Source organism: Zootoca vivipara, chromosome 8, assembly GCF_965207765.1.
Source record: "Zootoca vivipara chromosome 8, rZooViv2.hap1.1, whole genome shotgun sequence".
In the NCBI taxonomy this organism is placed as follows: Eukaryota; Metazoa; Chordata; class Lepidosauria; order Squamata; family Lacertidae; genus Zootoca; species Zootoca vivipara.
In genome coordinates, this window is record NC_142591.1 from 88,000,150 (window position 1) to 88,020,870 (window position 20,721).

Here is a 20,721-nt window from a genome sequence, read left to right on the forward strand (position 1 = left end):
GTACCTGTTGTTCAGATATTCCTTTCTGAGGAAGAATCCTTGGGCAAACCACCTCCTGTGAGATCTAGGGAGTCTGGATTTGCTCTGGGAAGGAATGTGGGCGTGGAATGGCCCAAGAGACTAGGCCTGGGTTTGGCCTGAAGAGTAATCACTCATTCTTCCCTTTATGTGAGGTTGGAGGAGGCAGTTGGGCTCTGGGCTTTGACTGCATGTATCTTGGCGCTCAGGACCATACTGAGTCCTCCAGAGGGATCCAGCGGAGGGTCTGGGGAGTGCCTTGTGGCACCTGGAGCCCGGAAAGCAGAAGGCCCCAACCCCTTCGTCCAGCTCCTCAGCCGCTGCAACTGGTTGTGCTTTGGGGCAACTTCCAGATTGAGATGTGCAGAATTCCCTCCAGGCTTCATCTTAGCCAATTCCTGTGAGGAAGCTCCTGAGCTCTTCAGTCCTCAGGTCAGAGTGAAGCCAAGGTCCAAGGAGGCCGGGTGCCTTCACTGCCCTCATTGGTCAAGCCAGACGCTTCCCCTTTCCTTCCCCATGTGGTTAAGAGCAGTAGACTTGTAATCTTGTGAACTTGTAATCTTGTAGACTTGTAATCTTGTTTACTTCCCTGCTCCCCCACATGCAGCTGCTGGGTGACTGTGGGCTAGTCACACTTCTCTGAAGTCTCTCAGCCTCACTCATCTCACAGAGTGTTTGCTGTGGGGGAGGAAGGGAAAGGAGAATGTTAGTGATAAGGCAGGATATCAAATCCAAACTCCTCTTCTTCCTTCCTTCCTTCCTTCCTTCCTTCCTTCCTTCCTTCCTTCCTTCCTTCCTTCCTTCCTTGGCTGCTCCATGTGTGGAGGGGGGGGCACACACTCTCTCCTTCATGCCTGGAGGAAAAGGCAAGCATTCGCCAGCACAGGAGAAAGGGGGGGGGCAAAGGGGATGGAGCAGCAAAGGGGAGCCTCCAGTGGGAGTGACTCCAGCTGGGGTCACGCAGGAGGGTGCCAGATTTTGGAAACTAGCAAATGACTCTGGAGCAGCCGCCCTCCTTCCTTCCTGCTTGCCTTCCCTCAAGAGCTTTGCCCAAGACCAGGGCCTTTGCTGCACCTGCTTCTGGCTGTGGGGGGGGGGGGTCTGTAGTTTGCTTTCTTATTCAACATCTTTATCAATGACTTGGATGATGGGCTTGAGGGCATCCTGAGCAAGTTTGCAGATGACACCAAATTGGGAGGGGTGGCTAATACCCCAGAGGACAGGATCACACTTCAAAATGACCTTAACGTTTTAATGTTTGATTTCTGTATTTTAATGTTTTGTTGCAAGCCGCCCAGAGTGGCTGGGGGAACCTGGCCAGATGGGCGGGGTATAAATAATAAATTATTGTTGTTATTATTATTATTATTATTATTATTATTATTATTATTAACAGATTAGACAACTGGGCCAAAGCAAACAAGATAAATTTTTACAAGCAGAAATGTAAAGTACACTTGGGCAAAAAAAAAATGAAAGGCACAAATACAGGATGGGTGACACCTGGCTTCAGAGCAGTACATGTGAAAAGGATCTAGGAGTTTTGGTAGACCACAGACTTGACATGAGTCAACAGTGTGATGTAGCAGCTCAAAAAGCCAATGCAATTCTGGGCTGCATCAATAGGAGTATAGCATCTAGATCAAGGGAAGTAATAGTACCACTGTATTCTGCTCTGGTCAGACCTCACCTGGAGTACTGTGTCCAGTTCTGGGCACCACAGTTCAAGAAGGATACTGACAAGCTGGAATGTGTCTAGAAGAGGGCAACCAAAATGGTCAAAGGCCTGGAAACGATGCCTTATGCGGAACGGCTTAGGGAGCTGGGTATGTTTAGCCTGGAGAAGAGAAGGTTAAGGGATATAATAGCCAGGTTCAAATATATAAAAGGATGTCATATAGAGGAGGGAGAAAGGTTGTTTTCTGCTGCTCCAGAGAAGCGGACACGGAGCAATGGATTCAAACTACAAGAAAGAAGATTCCACCTAAACATTAGGAAGATCTTCCTGACAGTAAGAGCTGTTCGACAGTGGAGCTTTCTGCCAAGGAGTGTGGTGGAGTCTCCTTCTTTGGAGGTCTTTAAGCAGAGGCTTGACAGGCATATGCCAGGAATGCTTTGATGGTGTTTCCTGCTTGGCAGGGGGTTGGACTGGATGGCCCTTGTGGTCTCTTCTAACTCTATGATTCTATGAAAAGGACAGTTTTTAGGTAGGCAGGAAAAAAGGGCTATTTTGCCCAGCTTTCAGTGGTGTTCATCATCCTAGTTAAAGTTTTCTCTTCCGTGCTCTCAAAATTTGCCTCTTAATCTTCATTAGGAAAAGAATTGAAAATAAAACTGTGAGTAAAGGGTAAAGGGACCCCTGACCATTAGGTCCAGTCGTGACCGACTCTGGGGTTGTGGCGCTCATTTTGTGTTATTGGCCGAGGGAGCCAGCGTACAGCTTCCAGATCATGTGTCCAGCATGACAAACTGCTTCTGGTGAACCAGAGAAGCACACGGAAATGCTGTTTACCTCCCCGCTGTAGCGGTACCTATTTATCTACTTGCACTTTGACGTGCTTTCGAACTGCTAGGAGCTGGGACCGAGCAACGGGAGCTCACCCCATCACGGGGATAATAATCATAATCATAATCATAATAATAGTAATTCATTCATACCCTGCCTGTCTGGCAGGGTTTCCCCAGCCACTCTGGGCAGTTTAAAAAATGAATGAATTAAAAATACCATAAAACATTAGACATTAAAAACTTCCCTAAATATGTCTTCAAATGTCTTCTAAAAGTCAGATAGTTGTTTATTTCCTTGACATCTGAAGGGAGATTGTTCCACGGGGCGGGCGCCAGTACCATGAAGAAAAAGTTGCAGTGTCGGGGACTTTTTGGTTTAGAGAAAAAGCAGGTCATAGGCAACATGAAAAAAGTTTGTAACATGATGCCTGAACTGGAGAAAGTGGAGAGAGGAAAGTTTTCCTCCCTCTCTCATAACGATCGAACTTGTGGACATCCAGTGAAGCTGAATGTTGGAAGAGTCAAGAGTTGAACTGTGGAACTGCCTGCTGCAGGAGGCAGTGGTGGCTTCAGAAGAGGATTGGGCTCTTATGCCCCGGCTCCGCTTGCTGGTTTCCCACTGTGAGCAGAGGAGGGTGGCTAGATGGGCCCCCTTGGGCCTGATCCAGCAGGTGCAGCTGAGCTCTTCTGATGCTCTTGTCACAGAAGCAGGAGTGGGCTGAAGGGAAGACCCCCCCCCCCGGGGCAGAGCCTGGGAAGGGAAGGGCCCCCTCGGCTGCTGCTGAAGCTCTGGCTGGCCCGGGGTCCCTGCTTTGCTGCAGACCCTGCTGAGTGGCCAAACACCCGCCGGGGACCCTCTTAGTCCTGTTTCTGGGCAGAGCACCTTCTGGCTGTGACGTTGTGGGTTCTGCTTGGGACTCTGCCTGCTGCTCGGGGGGGGGCTTCCTTCTCCCTCCCTCTGTCCCTCCTGCTCTGTGGGGTCCCTGGGCCTGCTGCTGACCCCTCTTGCTCTCTCTTTGCTTGTGCCGCCTGCCTGCTGCCTCTGCGAAGGAGCGGAAGCGCCGGGAGCGAGAGACGGCCACGCAGCTCCTGGCGGAGGAGGAGGAGGAGGCTGAGGTGAGAGGGGGGCGGCTGGGCTGAGGGGCTGCGAGGAAGGGGGGCTGGGCTGGGTGGGCACGCCTGACCCTCTTCCCCCCTCCCCACAGGACCTTGGCGCTGAGCCCCTGCAGCTGGACTACCGCACCTTGGCAGCGCTCCCCAACAGTGGCCTCCAGAAAGCCACCCGTGGCGTAAGTGATGGGCACCCACTGGCTTGCGCAAAGGGCGGGCGGGATCCCAGCCAGCCTCGGCTGCTCCCTCTACCTTCAGCTAACCCAAGCCATGGCTCTTGTGGATTGGGGCCCCAGGCGAGTCTCCCCAGCTGTTTCGGAGGCCTTGTCCCTTGGAGGGGGGGTCCTGCGCCCTGGAAGCAGCTGCTGGCTTCAGGGCTGGCTCTCTGGGGGAGAGAAGGACCCAGAGCTCTGAGGAGGGAACACCAGGTGACACTGGAGGCAGGCAGGCAGGCAGGCAGCACAAGTATGGGAACTCTGCTTCTTGGGAGGTTGCCCCTCAGCAGCAACGAAGAGCAGTGGCGTGTTTGCCCCCCACTCTGGCTGGGTGAGGAGGGAGCAGGTGGGCTGCTTGGGGGCCATTTTTGCTTCTCTGGAAATCTGATCTGCCGGAGTGAGATTCCTGGGCTATTTTGGGCTTGCCTAGTGGGCGTTGGAGGAAGGGGTGGGGTGGGGGGTGTTTTCCTTTGTCTGTGGCTGCTGGCGGGCACTCACGGTGAGTCTCTCTCTTTCTCCTGGCACCTGCAGGGCTTTTCCTCTGGGCACAAGGGAGCGGGGGGAGCTGCTTCCTCAGGCTTGGTCAGGGCAAGGGGCTCTGCTACTGTGCCTGCTTTCATGGGGGGGGGCAGACAAGCTGTGCCCCTCCGGATGTTGCTCAGGCCTGCCATGTTACTCCTGGTGCGGCAGGCAGTGGATGCCAAAGGGCAGGAGCTCCATCTCTTGGCTGGGTGTGCCAGGGATGGCGGGGGGGGGGCCGAGGGGGTGACCCTGGGGGTTTCCATGGTGAGCAGCTGCCCTCAGCGCCCTTGCCTGCCTCCCTCCCCCCCCTCCCTGCATCCATGGCGGCTTCCTGGGCAGAGGCAGCCGGGGGCCTCCCAGCCCCCTTGGGGTCCCATCCTGAGACTCCACCACTGCTGGGATCAAATGGGGAGGGGGCTATTGCAGGGGGGAGCCACTCCCAGCCCCTTCTGCTGTACCTGGAGGCCTCTCTGTTTCTCTGAAGTTTCCTTCTGCCTTTCAATGTTAAAAAATAAACATGCAGAGCCCGGGTGTTGCGTAGCTGTGTCTTGGGGTTCTGGCTTATGCCCAGAAGGAAGACGGGGTTTGTGTGGGGTGCTCCCTCCCTCCCTCCCTCCCTCCCTCCACCCCAGGCAGCAAGACCAGTTATCACAGAGGCTGCTGGTGCTCCCGCTCCCTGTGCCCCCCCCCCAGCCACACAGTAGGGAGCTGCTCCCATGACCCACAGAGCTGCCTTGGCCCCACCAGCTGTTGCCCCTGAAAACGCAGCTCTCGTGTCTCTTCCTCAGCTTGCCCTTCCTTGTGCCATGGAAAGGGACCCACGGGCGCCTCCCCTGCTGGCCCCGACTCCCTTGGACCTGGGCCAGGCAACCAGCGCCACAGCCCCCACCAAGGGGGCTGCCCCCTCACTACTGCCAGCTGCGGAGGTGGTGGAGGAAGAGAGCTTGGTGGACTCGCAGCCCATCCCCTTCAGTGCCAATCCCTTTGTGCTAGCCAACCGGCAGGGCAAGGCGTGCCTGGGGGGGCCTCCCCTTGGCTATGGCAAGGGGGGAGTGCTGAAGACCAGCCTCTGTGCCAAGGCAAGCGGCCATGTGGGCCTGGCCTGCTGTGTGCTGTGCCTCTGCTGCATGCCTGGGGGGGGGGAGCAGGGGGAGAAGGCAACCACAGCTCACGCTTGGGCTGGGACCCTCTCCCCCCACCCCATCTCTTGCCTGGGGGGGGGGGCTCAGCTGCTCTGCACTGCATGCAGGAAGTGTGTGTGTGTGTGCGTGTGTGTGGAATGGAATCGAGGGGAAGAGGCCGGGGAGCTGAAGCTTCTGCTGCGGGGACATGCCGTTGCTGTCCAGGCTATGCGGCCTCTGGGAGACCCTGAGAAGAAGGGCAGGAGGATGAGGCAGTGGGCTTGGAGAGGAGGGCCCCTGCGGGCCCCTGCGGGCCCCTTCCTCCCTTGGCTCTTTGCAAAGTCTTTGAGCTGCTCTTCCGTTTGGCTGCTCTTCTGTTCTGCTTGGCTACTAACCTGCTTTGGGCCTGGCTCGTTTTGGCAGCGTTTGTCGGCTGCCCTCGTGAGAGGAGCCCCCCACCCCCTGGGCAGCTGAGCCCCTCTTGGAAGGGCCACTAACATGCAGACACGGCTTTGAAAGTTCCAATGGTGTGTTTGTGTTCATGGTTTGTTGTGCCAACCTTGTCCACCTCTTTGTGCGTCCGTGGACAGCAAAACAGGATAAAAGTCATAATTCTCAATGTCAAAAGAGGGTGGGATTCTGCAGTGTGCACAGTTCCATCTTGACCCAACTCTCCAGCCACTTAAGAGTTGGCACAGAAGCGGGTTCAGGTTTTCGGATCCTATAATGTGCACCCATGGGGACTAGGAGCTTGTGTAGAAGAAGGCATGTGCTACATTCCTTGGGAAGGGAGGGGGCTGTTCCTTCCCTGCCTTTGGGCAGAGTTGCAGCATCTGCTCAGCCAATGAATAGGTGCTCTTTCACTATGTCCCAGCAGGGGGGCTTCTTAGGGTGAGCAAAACTAGAGATTCTCATGCTGAGGGAGGGGTTTTCCTGAGTGTGGGCTCGAGTGGAGGAAGAGTCTTGGCAGGTTTATGGCTCCAACTGGGGAGATCAGGCAGAATCATGACCAGCCAGAGCCCCTTTTGGGGGCAGATCCCATAGGGAAGGGGCTTCTGCCTGGGGGTTGGGAGGGGCTGGTCCCTCTGGGCACCCCTGGGCAGGCGGTCCCTCCTCAACACTACTGCGCCCCCCCCCTCACCAGCTGTCCTTCCTCTCCCTTTCAGGCCCTTTCGGGGGAAGGGGAAGCGGGAGCCGCCTGGCGAGATTCTCCCTACTCTCCTGGCAGCCAGCAGGTAAGCGGTGCTGCAGTGGGGGTGGAGGGTGCTGGGGGGGGGGGTGTTGGGTCCTCTGCCTATCCTGCCTATCAGTCAGCCAGACTCTCTGGTTCTCTCTCTGGTTCTCTCCTTGGCACTGCTGCCTTCCAGCCTCCTGCTGCCCCCCGGCTAGCCCACCTGGTGGGCAGAGAGACCCGCTTTGTAAGTGCCCCCTTGGTGTGCTGTGCCCGCTCTCCTCCTCTGCCCTGGGTGGGGGGAGGGGGCTGCTGAGGCTGCGCTTGGGGAGGCTGCTCTGTAGGGCGGGGGGAGGGACCCTGCTGGTCTTTTGGGCTGCTTCTGCAAGAGTGGGCTCTAGCTGTAGTCTGGGAGGGGCAGGAGGAACCAGTTTGTGGCATCGCTGGGGCAGGAGCTTTGCAGCAGAGTTCAAGAGCGGAGTCTCTTTGGGGAGCAGGGGCAAGAGCTTCATGTTGGGTAAGTTTGGGTAGGGGCTGCTGGTTCTGGCGTGGCCAGCTTGGAGGTGCCTGGGCTTGGGTGAGGGCCCCCCGCGCCCCTCCCAGCCACCCAATGCCACCTTGACTTTCTCCTTCCAGGCTGCCGTCCACTTTGTTCCCAGCCACAGCGAAAGCAAGTCCTCGGTGAGTCCTCGTGGCCCCTCCGAGTGCGCCCATGGCCTCCTGGTGCCATGTGGGTCACAGAAGGGGCCTGGAAGGGGCTCCAGTTGGGGTAGCCTTGTGTAGCCATTGGGCACCTGCTGCCTGCAAGGAGCCTTGCCCAGCCCCCTCTTGGCATCAGCAGGACTCTGAGATGGTGCAGCCACCTGCAGTCAGAGCGGGGGGGGGGGAAGGGTCTGGCTGAGCCGCGTTGGGGGCCGGGAATAGTTTGTCATACAAGTTTGTGGGCGACCCCCCCCCTGCTTGGGGACGTCCTGCTTTAATTCATTTTGCTCAATTTGTCCCTTTTTATCAGAGGGTAACAATAAGACTTGTGTAGCCATTGGCCTGACCTTTGCTTGCCTTTGGGTCAGAGGCTGAGTTTGCTCTCCTTTGTTCTGGCTGACTTCACCCCCCTCTCACCTGTGCCAGACCAAGCCGGGCGTGATCCAGCCCGTCACCCGCATGCGCCCAGCCCCAGCCCATGCGACCTCGGAAGGCCGGGACAGCCCCAATCCATTCCAGCAGCCTGAGCTCTGCTCCAGCGCCCACAACTCTGTAAGTTACTGGCCCCGGGGCTGGTTGGGGGAGGGTGTGCTGGTGGGGTGAGTGGCCCCCCCTTGGCCTCTTGCGGGTCTCCTTCCTCCTCCTCCTCCTCTGACTTGTGCCCTCTTTCCCCCAGCCACGATCTCCCAGGCCCCCCTCGCCAGGCGACGTCCCTGTCAGCGCCAAGCAGGCCTACAAGGCCTTTGCAGCTGTCCCAGTGCCACATCTGCTCCTGGAGCCTGAGGTGAGGGGGGGGGCCTTTGGCACGGGGGGGGGGGTTGGGGGTGGCAGAGTGCCCTTTGTGGATGTAGCCATTGCCTGCCCTTTCTTCCCTCAGGAGCCCCAGAAGCAGAAAACTGCAGAGCAGCCTCCCGGCCTCCCTGAGGTGAGTGGCAGGGGAGCCGGGGGGCCTGTTTCTCCTGGCCAGGCTCCGCTGCTGGGAGGCGGCCTGCACAGCCCAGAGCAGAGGTCCTTCCGTGAGAGGCAGAAGTACTTTGAGGTGGAGCTGAAGCAGCAGCCGGCCGAGAAGCCGCCCAAGAGGGTGTCACTGGTCGGGGAGGAAGACCTGAGGAAGATGAAGGAGGAGGAAGGTGCGTGGAAGGGGCAGGGGGGAGCCAGGGGGGAGCCAGGCCAAGGCCCCCACTCTGCCTTTCTTGGGCCCCTCCCGACTCCCAGGGGCCGCTAACTGCTGGGGGGGGGGAGCTGCTCTATAGTGAAACACCCGCCCTCCCTCGCCCTCCATGTTTGGCTAAGCAGCACAGAGAGCCCCTCTGCAGCAGCCGCTCTCCTGGCCTGCCTCAGCTGCCAGCCTGGTGGGGAGGGTCCTCTTTGAAGGACATGGGAAACACACAGGTCCGGGTGGGGATTCCCCCTCCCCCCACCTGTGTTCCTCTTGGAGGCATTCCCTTGCCCAGCCAGATCCCTCCCACCTTTGGGAGGCTGACCTGTCGGCTTCTCCCTTGGGCAGCTCGCAAACTGCAGCAGAAGCGAGCTCAGCTGCTGGAGGAAGAGGAGGAGGAGGAAGAGGAAGAGGCGGAGGCCGCCAGGCAGAGACGCCAGCCAGATGTCCCCTCCAGCATCTTCATTGAGGGCGTGGAGTACAAAGTGGAGAAGCTGGATGGGCAGAGCCTGCTGCCCTCCACGCCCTGGTGAGTGAGCTGCATGCTGTGCCCCCTGCGCCGCTTGTGGCCAGGCCAGGGAGGGGGTAGGGCTCGATCCGGAGTGCACAGGCGTGCTCTGTCTCTCCAGCCTGGCATCCTGTTCTCCCAGGAACCAGCCAGGGACCCTGGTGGGAAGAAGCCCACAGACAGGACCCTAGGCGAACAGCAGCCTTCTCCCTGCTTCATCAACAGCTCCGGGATTGCCCCCCCCCCAAGTCCCAGCACTTGGCCTGGGGGCTTCTAGCATCCACCAGCGGACTCCTCTCCCCAGGGGTCTCCTGGCCTGAAGGTGTTCCCTTTGGTCTCTTGGCTCCTCCCCAAAGGGAAGCCCCGCCCCCAGGGCTCCGGTCTCTGCCCTGGCTGGGGCTCACAGAGCTTTGTGTCCTGGCAGGTTCCCAGAGCTGGAGAGGCACAATGGCTCCTCGCCGAGGAATTCCCTGGAGGAGGGCCGGAGGCTGGAGGTGCGGCCCACTTCCATGGCTGGGTAAGATGGGAGGGCAGGCGGAGGGTGGGGCCTGTGGGGGAGGGAGTGTGGGTCTGCCCCCATTGAGCCACGCTCTCTCCTGCCCAGGCTGAGCCCTGTGTACCCCAAAAGCGGCAGTGAGCCTGGGGCTCCCGTGCGGACGGCGAAGGCTGAGCGCCGGCAGCAGGAGCGCCTTCGCATGCAGAGCCCAGAGCTGCTCAGCGCCCAGGAGAGGAAGGAGCTCTCCCCAGCCGAGCGCCGGGCGCTGGAGGCCGAGAAGAGGGCCATGTGGCGAGCAGCACGGTAGGTGGGGAGGGGCGGGCAGGGGCAGCATCCCTCTCCTCGCCCTCCCGGCATGCTCTCTGAAGGGGGCTGGCAGGAGAGGGGCTGTGGACCACCAGCTCATGGCATGTTGGGTTTCTTAGCTGCTTGCCTTGCCCATCGGTGGGCCCTGCATTCGCCCCACAGCCAGCCAGGGGACCTCAGGTGGGGGGTGGGGGAGGCCAGGGGGCTACCATGGGTGCCTCTGCTCCGCTTCTATGGGTCCTTCTGCTCCCATGGGTCCCTGCGGCCTGAATGTTCACCCCACTGCCTCACCCCCAGTCCTGACAGAATGCAGGTGGGGTTAATGCTCCGTCTGTCCGCCTCCCTGACAGAGCTGGCAGAGGGGGAGTGAGGGGCTCTCTCATCCTGCATGGACCGTTCCCTGGTGAGGTTTGGGCTGCTCTGCCACTGTGTTGGAACGGTGTATATTTGTTGTTGTTGTTTAGTCGTTTAGTCGTGTCCGACTCTTCGTGACCCCATGGACCAGAGCACGCCAGGCCCTCCTGTTTAGTCTGACCCAAAACAGGTGAAGTGGCCCCGTTGCACCTGTCATGTGGTGGGGGCCACAGCAAATCAATCTGACTTCACCACCACCGTGGTTTCCACAAGTAGCCGTGTGGCCAAGCTTTTCTGAGTGGCGAATGGACGTGCGTCCCCTGACACCCTCGGGGGGCAGCCAGAAGATCCCTGCCAGGCATTTGAGGGACAAAAGGGATGCCGCCTCAGAGCAGTCTAGCAGAGGCATCTAGCACACTGTCTCCTCCCTCTGCTCTGCATCAGTTTTGATTATTGCAGCCTGAGGATATGGACAAGTGGCTTGAAGAAGTGCGGCCAGCCTTGGCCCTGGCCCATCTTGGCCTCTTAGAACTTCAGGGACTGGCTGGGGGTCAAAGGAGTCCCCACTTAATAAGACCTCCCTGGACCCAGAAGTGTTAGGCAAATACTGGGCAAGGCGCTTGAGGAGGTGGCAGCCCCGCATCACACACCCTTGGAGGAGGACTTCCGGGAAGGCATCATAGCTGGTTAGTTGCCTCTGTCGAGACGCTATCAGCAGAAGCAATGAAGTGGTGATTAACATAGCTACTGTCTATCGTATTATCTCTGAGAAACAAAGATACAGTAACAGGAATTAACTTCCAAATGTTCTGGAAGGATTGCTCCCTCGCTGTGGGATGGAGGTATCTTCAAAGGACCCGGACAGATGGGGTGAGTGACCTGGGAAGAGAAGAACCACAAACTTGCCCCCCAACACCACTCAATAGCCCTAGAGGTCAGTCCCTGGGGCAAATATCAGCAAAGCCTCCTTTAATTACTTCCGAAACGTCTATAAATACTACTGAAACTCTCTCTGCCGGTTAAAAGGTTCATTTGAAATATGACCCAATGGCTGGCTTAGGAGGAGGCCCCATTAAGAGGATGAAAACAATTAAGAACGAAGCATGCTCTTAAGATATATACCCCCAAAAGTGACAAGTGGGGTGCCTCAGGGTTCTGTCCTGGGCCCGTTGTTGTTCAAATTCTTCATGAACAACTTGGATGAAGGAATTGAGGTGATGCCCATCAAAACTGCAGGTGACACCAAACTGGGAGTGGCAGCTAATGCCTCAGAAGCCAGAATCAGGATTCAAAAGATTTAACAGATTGAAGAACTGGGCCCAAGCTAACAAAATGAGTTACAGTAGGAACAAAGGTAATGTTCTGCACTTGGACAGGAAGAATCAGGTGCACATATATAAGATGTGCTAATAATAATTAGCTAATAATAATAATTTATTTGTACATCTACTTCTGTTTCATTGACTACGCAAAAGCATTTGACTGTGTCGCCCACACCAAACTATGGCAAGTTCTTAAAGAAATGGGAGTGCCTGATCACCTCATCTGTCTCCTGAGAAATCTCTATGGGGGACAAAAAGCTACAGTTAGAACTGGATATGGAACAACTGATTGGTTCAAAATTGGGAAAGGAGTACAACAAGGCTGCATATTGTCTCCAAGCTTATTCAATTTATATGCAGAATTCATCATGCAAAAGGGTGGACTGGATGAATCCAAAGCAGGAATTAAGATTCCCGAAAGAAATGTCAACAACCTCAGATATGCAGATGACACAACCTGGATGGCAGAAAGTGAGGAGGAATTAAATAACCTTTTAATGAAGGTGAAAGAGGAAAGCGCAAAATATGGTCTGAAGCTCAACATCAAAAAAACCAAGATCATGGCCACTGGTCCCATCACCTCCTGGCAAATAGAAGGGGAAGAAATGGAGGCAGTGAGAGATTTTACTTTCTTGGGCTCCTTGATCACTGCAGATGGTGACAGCAGTCACAAAATTAAAAGACGCCTGCTTCTTGGGAGAAAAGCAATGACAAACCTAGACAGCATCTTAAAAAGCAGAGACATCACCTTGCCGACAAAGGTCTGTATAGTTAAAGCTATGGTTTTCCCAGTAGGGATGTAAGTGCAAGAAGATCAAACCTATCCATTCTGAAGGAAATCAGCCTTAGCTGTCTGGAAGGACAGATCCTGAAGCTGAGGCTCCAATACTTTGGCCACCTCATGAGAAGAGAAGACTCCCTGGAAAAGACCCTGATGTTGGGAAAGATTGAGGGCACTAGGAGAAGGGGACGACAGAGGACGAGATGGTTGGACAGTGTTCTCGAAGCTACGAACTTGAGTCTGACCAAACAGGAGTGCCTGGCACGCTCTGGTCCATGGGGTCATGAAGAGTCAAACACGACTAAACAACAACAACATTTGTACCCCAGCCATCTGGCTGGGTTTGCCCAGCCACTCTTGGCGGCTTCCAACAGAGATTAAAAATACATTGCCAGTAATATATTGGAAAAGGATCAAGGGGCTTAACCTGAGTCAACATTTTGAAAGTGGACAGATGTCATTTTTTACACAGTACAGTAAGATAACAACTACAAAGAACTACACAGTCCTCTCCTAAAGGTAATTGTCAGCCCCCCCCCACCCTCAGCTCTCACTGAGGATCCTTCCTTTCTTCTCCCAGCCTCTCATGCTGGGAGACCAATGTTCCCCCTTCTCCCACCCAGGACCCTCCATCAGCCATCTACCACCCCCATGAATGCACAATCCCTGGACCTTAGCTTCCAGAAGTCCCCAAACATATGACTCCAAAGAAGAAAGAAGATGAAGAAAAGAAAAAACAAGAACAGACATAGATAAAAGGAAAAGGAAAGATAAAAGACAAAAGGAAAAGAAATGTTCTATCTGCTGGTTGCATAAAAAAGGGAAGAAAGATTACTTAAGACATTCGGTCCATGATAATATCAGTCTTCTCCACTTTATTTTAAGTCAAAGTGTCTCAGAATCATTCGTTTCTTTCCCCCACTTTTTCTAGCTTTCACGAGCAGGGAGTCAGAGGAACAGAGAAAAATAGTGGTAACAAGAGACAAAGTACTAGACTTTAAAGATGAAGTAAAAACTGATAGATCACTGGGTCCAGATAGCACCCACCCAGGAGTTGTTAAAGCACTCAAATGTCAAATTGCTGGTAAGCTTAAAAAACAACAACCTCTTGTCACTAAGATCAGCCCTGGAAGGTAGCCAATTGTTAGATTTTTTTAATTGATTTTTTATTTATTTATTTATTTATAAAAAGGTTCCCAAGAGAGGATATGATGAATTACATGCTGGTTAAACTAACATCTGCTTCCAGAAAAACTGGCTCCAGAAGGCATTGTTAAAGATATAATTGCTAGGGATAGAAAAGGACGAGTCTTGCTGAAATGGAACCAGCATGGCTTCTGCACTGAGAAGGAAAAGCCCTGAGAGGCTGCCATGCACTTTGCCCAAGGATGGAACATTTCATGCAGTCCAGAGATTTGAGAAGCGGAGGAGCCAAGATGGAGCGTCCAGCTGCTCTGATTTGCCTCCCAGGGTTCTGTCCACATCCTCAGGCTGCTCAAGTCCAGAAGGAGCCCAAGGGGCCCAAGAGAGATCTGCTGGCCCTGCTCTGCCTGCAGCCCCCGAGTCTGAAGGGAGGGGAGCTGCTTCATCTGCAAAGCTCCTTGCAGGCAGAGCTGCAGGGGACCCTAAGGCTGCCCAGCAAAGCTCTCCTGGGTGAGATGCGGTGGCTGCTGTCATCCCCAGAGGGACAGCTGCCCCACCAGCTCGAGTCCGCACTGGAGGGGGTTGGTTGCTCTGGGGCCAAGGGCCCTTCTTCCGCCTCTCAAGTCCCCCCTCTGCTTCTTGGCCTTTGGCTCGTCTGCTCGAATCTCCCCAGGGCTCTGGGGACCTCAGCCAGCCCCTCCCCCTGATAAAGACCCTGAACTGGCTTCCCTCCCCTCCTTCGTTCCCCTGCAGCTCCTCAAAGCAGAGTTGGTTCTCTCAGGAAAGTGGCCCCTGCCAGTGGCTGATGCCAGCTGGGCACCGAACAAGAGAGGCTGGGAGGTGCCTTGGGAAGAGGCTCTGGACCGCCTCCCTTGTCGCCAGTATCCCCTGGTGTGACTGTGCCCCTCAGAAGCCCACTCCATTTGGAGTCCTCTTCCCTCAGTCTGGCTGGCTGTGTATGGGGGGCCCTCCAGGGCAGGCCCCTGCCTCCTTCCCCCCTCCACCCATCTGCATGCACCTGGTGGGACTCACTCATCTGCCATCTGGGAGGGCAGGGGGGGGCTGCCCTCTTCCCCACTGACCAGGACAAGTGAGGTCCGCCCCCCGCCCCCTTGCTGGCACCTGCCTCTTCCTTCTGCCCACCTTTCCTTCCCTCTCCTTTTCTTTCTCTCTCTCTCTCTGCCATCTTCCTGCCTGTCGGGACGTCTTCGGTGCCTCCCTTCTACTCCTCCTCCTCCTCCTCAGCTCTTCCACCCTAGAAGAGAGCATGAAAGAGTATGAGCAGGATCTGGCCAGGAGGCTCTACCAGGCCCGCCAGCAGGCACCGGGGGGGCAGGGCCCTGCTGCTGCTGCTGCTACCACCACAAGGAGCCCGGGGCCAGGGGGCCACCTCAGGTGTGCAGACCTTCCACAAAACCCCACCTACACCCCAGGGCCTGCAGAGCCCCAGAGGTGCCCCCAGGTCCAAAGGGGCAGCTGGGCCACCCCTGTGCTGAAGGCCTGGCTGGTGCTGCCACTGGAGAGTCCCTGCTCTGCCTCCTCTGCTCCTCCTGTGGTGGACAGGCGTGTTTGCCAAGCAAGAGACCAGGCTGGGGCAGATCTGCACCCATGGCTGCTCCTGAGAGCCTCCGCCCTGGCTGAAGGAGGCAAGGGGTGCCCTTCTGCCCCCCACCAAGTTTCTGCCTTCTCTGCAGCAATGGGGGGGGACGGGACTGTGAGCTTCCTCCTCCACCCCTCCTTCCTCCCTCCCTTGCCACTGGCCTTTGGGGCGGCTCCACTCAGCACTTCCTCGGTTGCCCAGGTGAGGAGGGCCTGCAATCCCCCCCCTCCCGGTGACGGTTGTTGTTCCACCTGTCTTTCCAGCCCACCCCAGGTGTGCCAACCTCTCTTCCTCTCCCGCCTGGCAGGATGAAGTCCCTGGAGCAGGATGCCCTCAAGGCCCAGATGGTGATTGCCAAGTCCAAGGAGGGCAAGAAGAGGTCCACCCTGGAGCAGCTGGCGGAGTCTCCCTCGCCCGCCCCCACCCCCTCACCCACCCCCCTGGAGGGTAGGTCACCTTCTTTCATGGCAGTCTGGCTTAAGAAGGGGAACCCACAGCGGCTCAGGGGGGAGGCATGTGTTTGATGTCTCCCCCCCCCCTCCCCGCACAATTCATCCTCTGTTTTCTCTCCAAATCCTGTCTCTCTTTCAGACTGCAGCCCCCGAATCCTGACTTCTCCAGGCAGGCTGGTAAGGAGGGGGGACCCAGAGGGGAGGGGCTGGGGTGCGTCTGGCCTTGGCCCAGGGCGCTCCTTCCCTGCTTCCCACACTGTTCCCTCTGTCTGTCTTGGGGGGGGCATCCCTGGTGCTCCCTCTTGCTCTGACTCCTCCCCTCCCTCCTGGAGTCTCCTAAGGATCTTGGCTGGGAGGACAATACCCCTCTCTCCCCCCCCCCCAGTCTCTGCTCCTGCCCCGACCAGCACAGCCAGCCTCCCCTTTTGGGGATGGGAGGCATTCTGTGGGCCTCAGGCATGACCTCATTGCTGGTGCACTCTGAAGTTGGCCAGGGCAGGAGGGGCCGGCTCCACACGTGGGGGCAGGGGGGCATCTTTTAGGGAGTGTGACCCTTGAGGAGGTGGGAAGATGGCTGCCACAGGGAAACTTCATGAGGGAGCCCCTTGATTCCTCCCCCCCCCCAGTCCATCCCTGCAGCCTGTCAAGAAGAGCAGGAGGAAGGCAGGAAGGGCCCCGCCTGCCCCTCCTGGAGCCCCCCCCCTCTCTCCCTTCTGCTTCCCCACATGCTTGTTCATCCTCTTTCCCCCTTTCTCTTTCTGCCTCTTCCCTTCTTCTTTCTGCTCCTCCTTTGGCCCTCCAGTCTGTGCCTGAAAAGAAGTTTCTCTACAGGGAATTTGCTGCCATTCCTTCTTCCAAACCAGTTTATGAAATCCAGGTACAAGCTGCATGTGGTGGGGGCAGCCAGGACCCCCCCTCCAGGCAGTCGGGGTCTGACGCTCCACCACCCATCTAGCCTGGGTGGGGGGAGGGGAGAGTCCTGGGGGTCATTGGCGGCCACCGGGGCTTAGGGTGGAGGCTTCCCCCAACCCAGAGCAGAGTCTCTTTGGGGGCAGCTGAGGGCTCCTCCCGTCTGTCCCAGGCCTCGTGGGAACCCTGCTGCCCCTCCTTCCAAGGTCTGTCTGGGGGCAGCACCTGCTGTGCAGGGGGGAGGTGGTGGGAGAGGCTGCTGAAGACCCCATTCAGGCAGGCCAGGGCTGCCCCGTAGTGGTTTCTTGGCCCCCTCCCTGCCATCTCCAGGCCATGTCACAAGGACACCCCCCCCCAAGCCAGGCAGGTGTTGTGCTGGATCCCTTCTGGCACTGGTCTTAGGCTGCTGGGCTCATTCTGGCTCATGATCTGGCTGCCTCTGCAGCACTGGTGGTGAAGGGGCTGCTTGCCCCGCTGCCTTTGCAGCCGTCTTCTTGGAGGCTCCAGAGACCAGTTGGCCTCTGTCTTGGAAAGCCTCTGTCAGCCAGCTATGGCCAGCAGGGCCTGCCCTTAGGAGACCCTCTCCCCCCAGCAGTGTCTTGAGGGTCTGGGGGCCTCACAGATAGGGAGCATGTGAACCACGCTCTGTGGGCTCTGGTGGGATCTCTTGCCGGATCTCCCTGGCCCCACCTCATGCCGGACCTGCTTTTCTATCCCTCTGCCTGGCTGGGGGGCAGGGGGCTTTAGCACCAGGCACTCTGGCTCTGGAATTCCCTTGCTTGTTTCTGGGGCTCCTGCCTGCTCTTCTCTGCACCCCCTTTCTCCCCCTCCCACTACATGCTCCCCCCAACCACGTGGGAACGGGCAAGGAATGCTTTATGTCCTGGGTGCTGGGGGGTGCGGGGAGCAGGAAGGGACTGATCCCGCTCTGCCCTGCCCTTCCAGACTCCAGATGGCGGAAGCACCTGCAGACTCAACGATGCCAGCAGCTCAGGTGAGTGCCCAGCTGGAGCCTCCTGGCCTCGGTTGCTGCCACCAGCACTTCTCTCCTGAGGCCTCTGCTTTTTCTGTTCCTTTCTAGAGTGAATGGTCAACTGAGCAGCAAGGAGCGGTGGGTAGGACGCCCTTGCATTGCCTAGGAATGGAGTGCTGTGATGAGCATGCAGTTGCGGGGGGGGGGGGGGTGTCAGATCCCGCCTAAGGAGCTGGGAGTGGCCCAATGAGCATGCCCAGCAGCCTCCCATTTTGGTTTGGAAAGGAAGTTAGGGGTACCCTCAGGGACCCTAATGCTGGAAGCCTAATTCCAGGCAAGGCTTGAAGGTGTCTGGCAGGCAGGAGGGGGAAGCATTCTCAAAGGAGAGGGGCTGGTCTTCTGCCTCCATCACTGGGGGTGGGGGGAACTGCGTTGAAGGCTCAAGGCTTCCCTCCCTGCAAAGGCCAGGGGAGGAGCTGCTGTGCTTTGTGGAAAAGCCTTGAGGTTGCTCCTAGGTCTCAGGCACTGGTGCCATCTCCAGGGGGGTGCTGAGGGTTTGGGCACCCATAAAATGTCTACTGTGGGTGCCTGGCCATCGTGTTGCTGTTGGCCTCTGCCCGTCGCCCCTTGCCCCCTGCCTTACCTCTGCAGGCTCCCTGGCACCGCAAGTGGCGCTGGAGCCTCTGCTGTGGGGCCTCTGTTGGGGTCTGCTGCGGCCACAGATGTGCTTCTGGGTGGGGGGCAGTGTGCCGTGGAGGACTTGCAGCAGAGGTCTTGGCCTGGTCGCCATGGCGGGTGGGGTGCCAGAGTGCCATCTCCATGGGGCCATGGGCACCCAGGCTCTGCTGCCCCAGCCCAGTCGCTGCCACGAGCGATGTGACGTCATGAATGTTGTGCACACGCACCACTGGGCACCCCCAGTCTGGGGCCAAGTTGCCACCTCTGGTCTCAGGAAGCTGCTTTGGAGCAACTGGCTCCCATTCTTCACCGGCGGGGGGTAGGGGGTGAGCACTGCAAGTGGTCCAGCAGGGAAGTTGGTGGATCTGCTGGATCCCCCCCACTTCTGACTGCTCTAAAGCTCCTGCTCCACCGCCAGTGAAGCAGGAAGGATCTCTGCTTGCCTTGGGTTGCCTGCCTGCCTGTTTGTCTGTCTGTCTGTGTGTTTCTGAGGTCTTGCTGTTGCCGTTTTCCAGTGCAGGCTTTGGGCACCTCAGTTCAGCCCACCTGAAGCTGGCTGGACACTGCTTGGAAAGCGGAGGCCTCTCAGTCCCCCCCCCCCCCGTTTGCAGGGCCACAGCCAGTGCAGGCAGTCGAAGGGCCCAGCCTGGGGGCTCCAGACCCTCCTGCAGCAGGCAGTGCCAAAAGCAGCCACCAAAGGGGGCAGGGGGCAGAGGTTGCCCGGGGCACTTCCAGCCCTGACCAGAATCAAGCCAGGCAGGGGGTTGGGGTCAGATTCTGCCACCCCTTTGGCTCTCCATGACCTCTTTCCCTCTGCTCTCTCCCCACTCCAGTGAGCCAGGAGCAAGACGGACAGGCAGCAGCCCAGGAGCCCCTTGGGGCACACGACCCCTTGATTCCCAGTGCAACTCCCCCTCGGGAAGAGATGGGGCTCTGCAGCAGCAGCAGCAAGCGCAAACTCCGGCCAACCCAGCACAACCTGGAAGCTGCTGTCCCCACATAGTAGACTTGCCCTTGGGGGCTGTTAGAAACACCACCAAGCCAAGTCTGTGGACAGTGTGGTGATGTGGCCAGCTGGCTCCCAGGGCTCCCAGGTGGGCCTGGACAGAACAAGTTCCCTGGAGCCTCAGCTGGCATCTTGTGGGCTGTGACTCTCCTTCCTCCTCCTCCTCCCCACGCAGAGGGGCAGGTTGTGAGCTAACTGGGGCCGAAGAGAGCAGTGAGGGGGCGGGGGGGGACCCATGCAGGGCATGTGTGCGTGTAAATATTGGGTGTGTGCGTGTGCGTGTGCATGCAAGGGTGCCCGGGTGTTGCAGCTGCTTCAGGCTGACCATCGTTTGCAGAGGGCCTAGCCCCAGCTGACATTTGCCAAACAGCAAGGGGGCTACTTGGGAAGCACCAACTGTCCTACCTCCTCCCTGATTCAGGGCAAAGGGCAACAGAGGGACAGCACCTTTGTGCAGGATGGGGATGGAGAGGGGGGTTATTGCCAAGTGCTGCCATTTTCCTTCTGTAGAGCCTGGGGGCCCATCCATGCCGTGAGGGGGGCACGGGCGGAAATGGGCACTTCTGCCTCTTCAGCAAGGGTTGGAGGGAACGTTTGGGAGCTGCCTGGTGCTAGCAAACGTAGAGCAGCGTGGGAGCAAGAGTAGGAGCAGGCTAGTTTCATTAGGATGGGGTGAAGCAGATAGAAGGTACAGGTAAAAGGGGGGATTTGGTGGTTGGGGTGCAGGGAGGGGGTAGTGCAGGGTAGGGCAAAGATGTTGGGGCACAGGTTGGCGGCTGAGGGTCAGGTGGGGCTGGTGTCTGTGTCGAGGTGCTCCAGCAAAGGCCAGGGCTGCTGCTTGCTCTGCCTGCTGGCTCCAGCCTCTCGGGCCCCTTTCAGAGAAGAGTGGCACTGCCTGTGCGTGGCCGTGGCTTGGCCTCACTCCTTGCTGGGTGGTGGTGAGCAGTGGGTGGCACTGGCTGGCGTGTGTATGTGCTCTCATCACGTGTGCAAACTTGCCAGGCAGCCTCTGCCAAAGGACAAGATGCAGAACCTCCTCATGCCAAAATCAGAGGATCATTTTAACAGAACTTCTGTGTTTGTCTCCAGAGGGCGAGAGGGGAGGCTTCCCTCTGCCTGCCTCTCTCTAGCTGCACAGTGGCTGCTTCCACAGCAGCAGTTAGAGCTTTTTGATTTTAATCTAATTTTAGCATTTGCTTTTAATGAGCAATTTGGGAAGTGATCAGGCAGGGTTTCCGTGACTAACATACAACTTCTCTAGGTGCTGGGCTGTGGCATGTCTCTCCTGTCTATCTGTCTCCTCTCCCAGAACACTCCGAGGGAGATCAAGACTGTAACTAGTGACATTTGTACAACCAAAGAAATCTATTTTGTGGTTCAAGGACAATAAAGTTTACTTTACATTTTAGAAACGATGCTTCTCTCTTGAGCTGGCAGAGCCTTTGCCTCCCTCACCTTGTGTTGTCCTGGTTGTGCAGGCCACTCCAAGGACTCAGGCCTTCAGGGAGGCAGGGCAGGAAGTCCTTCAGCTGCATGAGGCTCATCCCATTGAGTCCTGTTTTCACGCTGACCAACCACAAAAGGAATAGCCTGAGAAGCAGAGGGGGGGGGAGGGCAGCAGGAGTGGGGGGTTTGTGGAAGGATGCCTCCTTCTTTGGAAGTCTGGG

The 20,721-nt window shown here is 57.4% G+C and overlaps 1 protein-coding gene and 1 long non-coding RNA gene across 47 annotated transcripts in view; both read left to right on the plus strand.

Annotated features, from left to right (window-relative positions):
• The window catches only part of SCRIB (scribble planar cell polarity protein), a 58,871-nt gene extending 38,405 nt beyond the window's left edge, over positions 1–20,466 (plus strand). For 6 of the 46 annotated variants that reach the window (XM_035102651.3, XM_035102658.3, XM_088676150.1 and 3 more), the window contains 18 exons: positions 3,577–3,642; positions 3,732–3,815; positions 5,162–5,452; positions 6,661–6,729; positions 6,862–6,912; positions 7,302–7,346; positions 7,794–7,919; positions 8,044–8,151; positions 8,245–8,497; positions 8,875–9,055; positions 9,459–9,551; positions 9,639–9,833; positions 14,682–14,831; positions 15,344–15,483; positions 15,628–15,665; positions 16,291–16,365; positions 17,343–17,391; positions 18,882–20,466. In XM_035102651.3, the coding sequence (XP_034958542.1) occupies positions 3,577–3,642; positions 3,732–3,815; positions 5,162–5,452; positions 6,661–6,729; positions 6,862–6,912; positions 7,302–7,346; positions 7,794–7,919; positions 8,044–8,151; positions 8,245–8,497; positions 8,875–9,055; positions 9,459–9,551; positions 9,639–9,833; positions 14,682–14,831; positions 15,344–15,483; positions 15,628–15,665; positions 16,291–16,365; positions 17,343–17,391; positions 18,882–19,051 (2,184 nt within the window). In that variant the 3' untranslated portion in view covers positions 19,052–20,466. Of the gene's footprint in view, positions 1–3,576; positions 3,643–3,731; positions 3,816–5,161; positions 5,453–6,660; positions 6,730–6,861; positions 6,913–7,301; positions 7,347–7,793; positions 7,920–8,043; positions 8,152–8,244; positions 8,498–8,874; positions 9,056–9,458; positions 9,552–9,638; positions 9,834–14,681; positions 14,832–15,343; positions 15,484–15,627; positions 15,666–16,290; positions 16,366–17,342; positions 17,392–17,478; positions 17,513–18,881 lie in introns of all 46 variants that reach the window. The other 40 variants (XM_035102655.3, XM_035102661.3, XM_035102674.3 and 37 more) reach the window with 38 other exon arrangements.
• LOC148684945 (uncharacterized) lies at positions 13,032–13,525 on the plus strand. Its single transcript, XR_015951623.1, has 2 exons — positions 13,032–13,377; positions 13,486–13,525. It is a non-coding gene; the product is annotated as an uncharacterized LOC148684945 (long non-coding RNA).
• Positions 20,467–20,721: the final 255 nt, after the last annotated feature.